Raw genomic sequence first — 11,319 nt, 5'->3', positions numbered from 1 at the left:
AAGTTAGAATGGTACCAAATTGTGAAGTAGAATCTAAGCTCATGCATAATATTGTACTTTTTAGGATTTTTGTTGTTGTGATTAATGTGTTTCAAAAGTGATAATAAATTAGCTTTGATGATGTAACGATATATTGACTTTACTTAGTGATTTTGAAATAATAATATGATATTGTTTTCTTGAGTATTTTGATATATCATGGTGTGTTATGATACGGTCTATTATGATTTTTTGTATGTTCTTCTTACTTATATTACACTATCAACGTGATTTCAAAACTCGCATCTTTCGTTGTTTGTGTTTGATTGGTTTGGCCATGCGTTTGCAAAATTGCAGTCATTACAGGTTATTGAGTCTTGAAGTTCAAATTTGGGAGGAATCCCGCTCTGATAGATGATACCAAGAATTAAGAGTTTCACTTTGTATTTTACTTATTTAATTACCAATGACTTTTTATATGATAATCTTAGTATTAGTAAGTTTTTAGAATTAAATTAAAAAATTATAATTAAATCAAATTCATTTACATTAAAATATTTTAATTGAGGAATAAAATTTGAATTGTTCCACATGTATTTCGAGAAACATGATATCCTAAATTAGTTATACAAGTTTTATTTTCTTAGAAACCAATTTTCTTTTTCCGCTACGAATTTTTCTCAAAAAATCTAGTATAAATTATTATATATGTCATTTTAGGATTTAGGGTGTCACAGTTTTCGTTCAATTATTTTATTCATTTAATTAATTAACTTAAGTACGGTATAAACATTGAGCAACTGAGTCCCTTCTTATCACATAATTCTTTTAATGGAGATTCATCTTTATGTGCATAAAAGTTGCTTGCAAAATGTTTTATGTGGATTTCGCTTCTAGAACTGTTGTGTAGAAATTTATACCATTTTTATGTTTTACTGCAATAAGATGTTGGAATAATATATGTAATTGATTGAGAAAAGAATGGATAAAATTGTAATTGATTGAGAAAATAATAATAATAATAATAATAATAATAATAATAATAATAATAATAATAATAATAATAATAATAATAATATTTTATGCTTCCATAGTTTGAGAAAATATTGATTGTGTGGGGAAATCAGTTCTTTATCATGCTAATTGAGTTTGTTCTCTGTGAGTGTGACTCTGTAAGGATTAAAACTCTAGTCCTTTGAACCAAACTATACCTTTGGAGTTGGACCTTATCTAATCTAAATACCTCTGGACCTAGGTCTCCACAATAATTTTTATAGTTCTTTAAGTTATATAAAAAATATATTTGTTATTTGAAACAAATATATAGTTACATGCAATTAGCATTTAGCTATTTATTTTTGTTAAGTTAAAAGTATGTTATATTTGTTATTTAAAACAAAAATATTGATACATGCGGTTAGCCTTTAACTATTTGTTTTTATTTTGTTATAATTTTATTCAAAAGATCTTGATTTATGTCATTATTTATGTTAGTCTTTCTTACTCATGACTTGGAATCATATATCCATATTGAATGCACATCGTCATGTTGTAGTTGGTATATGTGAAATGAAATTATGAGTCTCAATTTTAAAACATTTTAATTTAAGTTAAAGAATATTGATATATGCAAATTATGTTATTCTTACTTTCTAGTCTTTGTTTTCTTTTTCTCTCCTCTCTTGAGATTTATTTGAATTTTTATTTATTTCGATTTTTTTGTTGTTTTTACCTCTAGTTAATCTAAGCATAGGTTCCTTGTTAACTATCTTGTATTTCTGTTGAGTCTGTTACCTGCTATACTTATAGTTATCTGACAATCACTTAATGTTAGTTCTACTGCCTTGTAATTCTAATATCTTGTATTATAGTTCATGTTACCTTAATTCACTATACTAAGTTCACTGCTACCTTAATTCATGTTACCTTGTATTGTAATTCTTCTACCTTGTTACGTGTGAGTGTGACACTACAAGAAAAGATTCATATACCTACGGAAAATTACCCACGGATGTCAGTTAGTGGATAAATTATATAATATCTATAAAAAAACCGTGAGTAAATTTGTTATTAAGTAATTTAATTTTTTTTAATTGGTTTCCACGGTTTGTCCGTATGTAAAATAAAAAAAAATCCGTGGGTAAAATTAAAAAAAAAGAAACTCAACTTGAAGTTGTCAAAATTTAATCGTATTTTTTGTTACCACTGATTATCCGTAGGTAATATCCGTGGGTAAATTGAAACTATAGTTTTGTATATTACTTTGTTTTTTTTTCAAAAAAAAGTTAAGGCATTTGTTAGAAGGCATTTCTGAGTTCATTAAGCAAACAAAACCCTTCGCAAATCTGAGTTCAGTAAGCAAACCCTTCAACGAGTTCTGTAAGCAAACAAAACCAATCGTAATCAAACCCTTCAACGTCGTTCAAACCCTTCGCAATCAACACCGTTCCAACCCTTCGCAATCAATGTCGTTCGCAATCGATCAACGCCGTTCGCTGTTCGCCGTTCGCCCTTGACCGCCACTTCAAATCACAAGTTATGTCGTTCGTGTTCGCTTCTCTGCCACTTCAAATCAACGCCGTTCGTCCTCTCTGCCGGTACCGTTTTTATTTTGCTTGGAATCTGATTATGTTTTGCTTGGAATCTGATTATGTTTTGCTTGGAATCTGATTTTGTTTTGCTTGGAATCTGATTTTGTTTTGCTTGGAATCTGATTTTGTTTTGCTTGGATATTGTTTGCTTGGATATTTTTGCTCCCAAATCAGCCGGTTCTGACAGGCTCCCAAATCAATCGGTTTTGTTTTCAAAACATAGGCATAAAGTGGTCATGTAAGGGTGTGATTATATCTGTTTCAAAATAAACAACCAGATTTGGAGCCTTTAATGGACACAGATTGGATTGATCCAACACCACCTATATTGTTGATTAACACTAGTTCAAAGTAGTCCCTCCCATTCACACTGAACCTAGCCCCTCCATGCTTTTTGCAAGGAACCCTGCCAAAAATACAATCAAAACATTTAAATTGTCACAACAATATAATTAACATGTCATTGCTCTAACACAATGAATGAGTTTAAGTGTATAATAAGCTCTAATTATCAATAGGTCGAGAATACTGAATTCAAATCATGACTAAAACAATGTTTAGTTGGACTTTACTTAACTTTTAGCCGAACTCTAGACTAACAAGATGTGTTTTCTTGATAAATCAGAGAGTTAATATAAAAAACATGTCATTGATTAAATACATGTCTAATATCTAACAAAAATAAGTGTTTGATCCCAACTTATGATAGAGTTACTTATGATATAGTGGTAAAGAAAGGAATTGGTTACCTGATAGGAACCTCAATAGAGGTAAATTGGAGTACTATTATTATCTTGTTAGTGGAATTCAACTTATAAATCTATTTTATTTTGGAATTTGTCTTTGGTGTTACACTTACAATCCCTTGGAAGAAATTAGTGAAATGAAAAAGGAAGAAGATTTGGAACAGGTTGATACAAAAATCTTGGCTACAAATTTAGAAGAGAAAGTTTAGTAAAAAAAATTATGTATTTATAGTGGCTGATTTGTATTGTTGGACTCTTTGAATGTTCAATTCCTATGTAAGTGGTATATGTAAAAAGAACATTTCAGATCCTAGAGTATTTTTTTTAATGTGTTTTTATTATTAATTCAACACTAATAATGAGTGGTTTCATTTTCTTAAATAATAACATAATTGTCTTATATAGTAAACTATTTTGGTTATTGCAACTTGGATATTCTCCATATTGAATTAGAAAGTGATCATCATCGAGAATCAGATCTATCATTATAGACAATCCTTTTTTTTTCTCCTTAATTAGTGGATTCAAATTTTTCTACAAATATCACTTCAGAATGCAATTTTTTTAAGTAGAGAGAAAAGGTTCTTATATGCAAACCTATTTGGTATTTTTGGTTTTTATTTTTTACAGTAAAAATAAAATAGATAGCTTACTTTTAAGGGATTTGTGCAGTATTATACATCACGTTCATGTGTTATTTATTTTATCTTTTCCTTTATTATGAATCTTTTATGCACATGAATGGAATGAGAGCTGATTGGAATTGGTTGCAATTGGTTGGAATGTGTTCTTATTTGTTCTTATTTGTTGCAAAAGGAATGTTAAGTTAGTTTGACAATTTTACAGCAATAACTTGTTATAGTTAGTTTGACAATTTAAGTTAGTTTGACAATGAGAGCTAAATTATCTGCAACTAATTTTACAGCAAATATTTGCATAACTATTTATAGTTAGTATGACAATTAGTTTATGTTTGGAGAACATTATTTTCAATTTGAACTTTGAGTAATAACTTGTTTGAGGTTTGTATAGGTATCATATTTGATATGTAAAATTACATTCTGTTCACAGTTTCATCGCTCCTCAATTATTTGTTTATCCTTCAAAATATGGATGGCTACCATCCAGATCGTAGTTGGGTATATGATAGACTTTATGTTCAACGAGGGGGGTTGAAACCAGCCTTCGCAAAAGGTGTTGAAGAGTTTATAACGAAGGCAATAAGTCGAAATCAATTTGTAAAAGATGGTGGCATCAGATGTCCTTGTCACAATTGCATGTGTAGCGGTATATTGTCTGCAAGTGAAGTCAAACTTCACTTGTATAGGTTTGGGTTCCAACCAAATTATTGGTATTGGACTGAGCATGGTGAAGAAGCCCCACATATTGACCCAGAAAATATTCCAAGTAGTAGTGGAAATATTGATAACGATGATCCGTTTACGTTAATCCAACATATGGTCGATGATGCAAATCAAATTGGAATGTTCCACAGAAATGTCTTGATTTCTTTGCAAGCATGCTTGTAGATGTGTGTCCTTTTAAGGATTCACTTCCAAAAATATTTTACCAAGCGAAATCAAGACTTTTATGATTTGTTAACTGCTGCAAACAAACCCTTATATGAGGGGGCTTCTGATTCAAAACTTTCAATATGCGTGAAACTTTTAGCTTGCAAATCAAATTGGAATGTTCCACAGAAATGTCTTGATTTCTTTGCAAGCATTCTTGTAGATGTGTGTCCTTTTAAGGATTCACTTCCAAAAAGTTTTTACCAAGCGAAAAAATTGGTGACAATGCTAGGATTGAAGTCTGAGAAAATTGATTGTTGTGTTAAAGGGTGCATGTTGTACTACAAAGACAATAGTGCAGATATAGAGTGTAGGTTTTGCCATGAACCTCGATATGTTCCTCGTAAGCCTGGGATAGGTAACCATAAAGACATTCCAGTTAAGAGGATGTTCTATATGTCGATCACTCCAAGGTTAAAAAGATTGTATGCATCAACAGAAACTGCTGCCCAAATGAAATGGCATCAACATAATTGATCGAGTTCAGGCAGTTTACGTCATCCATTAGATGAGGAAGCTTGGAACCATTTTGATGCAAAGTATCCAAACTTCGCAAATGAACCAAGAAATGTAAGGCTTGGTTTATGTTCTGATGGCTTCACGCCATACATTCAGGCCTCTTCAACCCCATATTCTTGTTGGCCTGTTGTTGTGACCTCGTATAATCTCCCGCCCGAAATGTGCATGACTAAACCATTCATGTTTTTGACTTGTCTCATACCTGGACCATCTAACCCAAAAGCAAACATTGATGTATATTTACAACCGTTAATAGATGAGCTTAAACAGTTGTGGAGTGAAGGGACTTTGACTTATGATATATCCATGAAACAAAATTTTGTAATGATGGCAACCTTAATATGGACAATTAACGATTTTCCTGCTTATGGCATGTTATCTAGATGGAGTACCCAAGGTAAGTTGGCATGTCCGGTGTGTATGGATGGAAATAAGGCTTTTACCTTAAAATACGGTGGCAAAAATTCATGGTTTGATTGTCACCGTTGTTTCTTACCTCATAATCATGCATTTAGAAGAAGTAAAAAAGGATTCACTAAAAATAGGGTTGTGAAAGATGAATCTCCTCCAATATTGACCGGTGAAGAAGTTTGGGGTTGGGTTCACAATATTCCACGAGTGATAGATACTGCACATTCTAAATTGTCGGGATATGGAGTTAGCCATAATTGGACTAAACGAAGCATATTTTGGGATCTTCCATACTGGAAAGATAATTTATTAAGGCATAATTTAGATGTCATGCACATAGAAAAAAACTTCTTTGATAATGTGTTTAACACTGTCATGAATGTTAAGAACGAGACTAAGGACGATGAAAAAGCACGAATGGACTTGGCCATCATTTGCCAACGTAGCGACCTGGAGTTGGTTCCACATAACAATGGAAAAATGAAAAAACCTAAGGCAAATTATTGTCTTACGTCTAATGAGGCAAATAATGTTTGTAAATGGATAAAGGAGCTTAAGATGCCAGATGGGTATGCGTCTAACTTGGCAAGATGTGCAGATGTTAATAGAGGACAAATGAATGGGATGAAAAGCCACGATTGTCATGTATTTATGGAGTGTTTGCTTCCATTTGCATTTAGTTCATTGCCTGACCATGTGTGGAAACCATTAACAGAATTAAGTCAATTCTTTAAGGGCTTGTGCAGCAATACCTTAAGACATGATGAATTGGTCAAATTGGGTGAAAATATTCCATTCATCATATGCAAACTTGAAAGAATCTTTCCACCAGGATTCTTTGATTCAATGGAACATCTTCCAATTCACCTACCGTATGAGGCAAAACTTGGTGGTCCAGTTCAATATCGATGGATGTATCCATTTGAAAGGTATTTTTATATTCACCATTAAGGATTTCATTTTTTTTTTCAAGATATTTTCACATTTATTAAGTTATTGCTCTCGCTTTTCCAGAATGATGGGTGATTTTAAGCGCACAGTGAAAAACAAGGCTAGAGTGGAAGGATCAATATGTATGTCATACTTACATCGAGAGACAACATATTTTTGTTCCCACTATTTCAAAACAATCTCTTTGTTTAATAGAAGCCAACGTAATGAAGGTGCAAAATTAAATGATGTTGTCACAACAACACTGTCAATTAGCAATCAATTAGGACGTCCTAGTGGGAAGGCCCAAACACATTGGTTGAGTGATGCTGAAAGAAGGTCTGCTCATGTACACATCCTCATCAATTGCAACGAGGTCAAGCCATATATTGAGTAAGTAGTATGTAAGCACACACCCCACATAATTACCAAATACATGTAATAACAATTCTCTCATTATTGACAGCGCCTTTTTGCACTCTAATTCCATTCTTGAAGAAGATCCTATATCTCAAACTCGTATACATGGAGAATTCCCAGAATGGTTTCGTGCGTATGTAAGTGCTTTATTGAAGTTTGTTGCAAATAAATTAGAACTTCTCACCTAACTATTGTGAATATCATGTTTGTATAGGCCATTGACAAGGAAAATGGCGTGACTGACCCTAACTTGTTATCATTAGCTTGGGGTCCTAACTCAATGGTTAAAACTTGGCACAAGTATTACATTAATGGGTACAAATTTCACACAAAAGCTTGGTCTCAGGGTAAGAAAACCATAAATAGTGGAGTTTATGTGAAAGGGGTTACTGGAGGAGGGGAAGATGATTTCTATGGAGTCATCCAACATATCTTCGAGTTGGAGTATTACAAATTGCCTCACAAAGTAGCCTTGTTTTATTGCCAATGGTTTGATCCTAGACGGAACAGAGGAACCAAAGTTCATCCACAATATGATATTGTAGATATCAAGATGAATCGAAAATAAGATCTCTATGATCCCTTCATAATTGCACAAAAAGCTAGACAGGTGTATTATGTACCCTATCCTGAAATGCGAACTGATAAGCGTCACTGGGCTGCAGTTATCAAAACAAAGCCTATGGGTCATGTAGAGGTGGATGGAGCCGATGAGGACATGCCATATCAAGATGAAGATATGGCACATGTTGAACAATTAACTGAAATTGAAGAAATGGTTGGCTTGCATGATGAAACACATAGCGATGAAGAAGTCAATGTAACGTTTGTTCCAAATATTCCAATTGATAATGATAGTGATATGGATGATGAAGATGGGGATGATTTTTCAATTGACATTTGAATTTTTAGTAAGTATAAATAGTAGTTGATTGTTTGTATAAATCTTCATATTCTACCTTTTGATATATTAGTTTTAGATTCAAGTTCTTTAATGTTGTAGAGTTGATAATCTTGAATTGTGTTTACTATTGTGTGTGCTAATTGTTTTTATTTATGTTATTTTTTATAGATGACTCCAAAAAAAAAAGATTAGACTCAAGCTTCCTTTGAAGAAAAATCGCATGATTTTACCGCATAAGGTAACTCAAGCAGCTCAGCAGGTACAAGCAACAATTGATCATTTTCCACTAGATGCCAATGCCACTACACCAACCTCACAATATGTGCGACATCCCACCCAACAACATGTTAAGCCTCCTACCCAACAAGCTGCAGTGCTTCCACTCCCACCTAATAAGGTGCATCAATCTGAACCAATTATAGTGATGATGCCCACACCAAATTTTGTCCCAAAAGACAACATTTCCCCGACTGTTGAGTGTTCACCGTCACAACCATTAACATCAGTTGCTTCACGACATACTTCAATTTCCGCTAATCCACCACCTTCAATACCGCTTGATATTGGTAATAAGACTCAAGGGTCAAGATGTGCAGATTCTAGTCATGGGGTTGCGCCTGATGGGAGAACAATGATATGGCCAGATGGTCGAGGGTATGTAACTACATAAGGATTAACTTTTCATTACTACATAAGGATTATGGTTCATTTGAAGTTATTTTTTTTTTAAATTGTTTGCAGGTGGTTACCGTGTAGGGTGGCCTCCAAGGCCCTCACCTCAGTCATTACATCACAATATGTTGATCCGTATCCTAGCTGGGGAGCAATCCCAGAATTAACTTTGGAACGTTGGTTCGACAAATTTGGTGTAAGATTAAGTTATATATCTTGTTAATGAGTTGAACTATTGTGTGGATGCTAATTGCAACATTATAATTTATTTGTAATGTAATGTTGCAGGAGAAAGTTGCTTGGTTGCCTGAGCACAATTTTCAGATTAAGAATATCTTCAATACAAAAGGATCAATGCGTCTTTCTGATATGTTGATGCAAGCGAGAAAGAAGCGTAAGTGTCCAACATGGATGGGAGAAACTGTTTGGAATGATCTTGAGAAGATATGGATGGATCCGTCGTTTAAGAAGATATCAAATCAAGCTAAGAAAAATCGTGCTTCTTCTAAAGGAGGAGCTGTCCATACTGGTGGATCTATATCCATTGCTGAACATACCATTCGATTGGTACACTTTTTATATTAAGGACATACCTACTATTTGCTATTTTTATTGTTTTGTTGTGTTGTTGTTTCAAAATGCATAGAGTTATTTTGCTGAAATATTTTGTTGTTTCCTTTGTTGCTGAAATGTGACTCACGGTTATGTTGTTTTTTATTTTTTGTAAGGCTGAAGAGTTAGGTAGAGACCCCACATTGGATGAGGTCTTTTTAAAAACTCACACTAAGAAGAAGGACAACTCTTGGGTTGATGAAAGAGCACAAAAAACATATGTAAGAAATATTAAATCATTCATTCATTCTTTCACTTGTATTTCTTGGAAAAGTAATTTGATTATGTTAAGTAATTTGATTATGTTAAATCATTTTCTATTTGAGTAGGAAACATATCAAGGTAAGTTGCAACAAGCTTCCAAAAATGGGGAAGCGTCTAGTAGTTGTAGCCAAGTGGTTAATGCGGAAGCTCGCTTAGACATGTGGGTCCAATCTGTTGGGGGGAAGAATAAAGGGAGGATCTATGGTGCTGGAGATAGATCCTCACTTTATAGACCAGGTGTCGCAAGTCTAGTCCCAGATTCTCGTCCATCTAGAGGTTGTGTCAATGTCTTGTCTCAACACTCTACCGAGATAGCTGCACAGATAGCAGCATTCGAGGAGCGAGCAAAAGCGGCAGAACACGAGGCACGAGAGGCGCGGGAGGAGCTAAGGAAAGCAGAGCAACGTCGACAAGAGGATGAGCAAAGCACTAAAGAGCTCCAGATACAGCTAGCAACATTGGCAAAAAGTGTTGCTTCCATACAGGCTGAGTCATCCCGTCGTCGTCGTCATCCAGATTAGGACGAGGATGAGTATAACGATGATGACGGCGATGAGTAGTACTTATTTCATTGTTAGTTTCGTATAGTAGTACTTTGAAACTTATGGTAGTGACAATATGTATTTTGGTTATGTGTATTTTGAAACTTATGGTTATGTGTATTTTGAAATTTATGGTAGTGACAATGTGTAAGTTATGGTAGTGAGAATGTGTATTTTGAAACTAATGGTAGTGCAAGTTGCCCTTATTTTGAAATTTGTGGCAGTCAGGAGGTGTAATTTGAAAATACTATTTAACATAATATTTCACTTTGTTTTGACAATGATGTTTAATATGCTTACAATTAATTTTAAATATATATTCAAAAATACAGGAAACCGTAAAAAAACAAAAATAGAATTAAAATCATTTTTTCATTACCCACGGACAATTCATGGATAAAATTATCAATATTAAATATAAAATAGTAGACTTGTCACGGATGATCCGTGGGTAACGTAACCTACGGCTTTTCCGTCGATAACTATCTACTAATTTACCTACGGAAAATCTATGGGTAACGTTACCCACAGACAATCCCTAGGTAAGTGTGTCCCACAGCTTGTCCGTCGGTAAATATTTTCCTACGAGCGATTTAACTACGAACTCGTGTCCGTGGGTAATCCGTAGGTAAATTTACGTTACCTATGGATAGTCCGTGGGTAAAGGTAAAATTTGCCGTAGGTAATAACAGTTTTTCTTGTAGTATAAAACTTATATGCCAATATATCTCAGTTATAGTATTTAATGAGAGTTCATCTTCTTCTTTTTTTTTTATTTGAAATATAGCCTATTTTAAGTTCTTTGTTTTAATTTTTTAAAATATTTCTTATAATAAAATTTTTAATAAAAAAACATTAACACGAGGTCGCTATTTTCCGACCCCTTAATTTAGGGAAAAAAATCCATTCCTTCACGAGTTCCTTTTGTTAAAAACTGTCTAAATACAAAAAATTAGAGTAAACTAATATATAAGTTTTAAACTATGGTACAATTTTTTTTTTAAAAAAAGATGTTGCGTACTTTTTTTTTCCTTTTAAATAAGTGATTTATTTATTAATTATTTTGTAATATTCAATCAACATGTTTTACTGCAGGTCAATAGGGTCCTTTTAATATGTAGATTTATGTAAAATAAATTAAAAATGTCGAGCCAACCT

The 11,319-nt window shown here is 33.3% G+C and overlaps 1 protein-coding gene across 1 annotated transcript; it reads left to right on the top strand.

Moving 5' to 3' along the window:
* Positions 1-4,845: 4,845 nt before the first annotated feature.
* On the top strand, positions 4,846-7,735 carry LOC101494042 (uncharacterized). Its single transcript, XM_012719971.1, has 5 exons — positions 4,846-5,245; positions 5,375-6,746; positions 6,832-7,140; positions 7,214-7,304; positions 7,382-7,735. Exons 1-5 carry the CDS (start codon positions 4,846-4,848, stop codon positions 7,733-7,735), a joined length of 2,526 nt encoding a protein of 841 aa, XP_012575425.1.
* The last annotated feature ends 3,584 nt before the right edge of the window (positions 7,736-11,319 follow it).

This window comes from Cicer arietinum, chromosome 4, assembly GCF_000331145.2.
Source record: "Cicer arietinum cultivar CDC Frontier isolate Library 1 chromosome 4, Cicar.CDCFrontier_v2.0, whole genome shotgun sequence".
NCBI classification, from domain to species: Eukaryota; Viridiplantae; Streptophyta; class Magnoliopsida; order Fabales; family Fabaceae; genus Cicer; species Cicer arietinum.
This window is presented reverse-complemented; position numbering and strand designations above follow the sequence as displayed.

Coding starts and splice junctions, on each gene's coding strand:
- LOC101494042 (XM_012719971.1), top strand. CDS start 4,846: ATGTGTGTCCTTTTAAGGATTCACTTCCAAAAATATTTTACCAAGCGA. Junction 6,747..6,831: donor TGGATGTATCCATTTGAAAG/GTATTTTTATAT, acceptor TCGCTTTTCCAG/AATGATGGGTGATTTTAAGC. Junction 7,141..7,213: donor GAGGTCAAGCCATATATTGA/GTAAGTAGTATG, acceptor CATTATTGACAG/CGCCTTTTTGCACTCTAATT.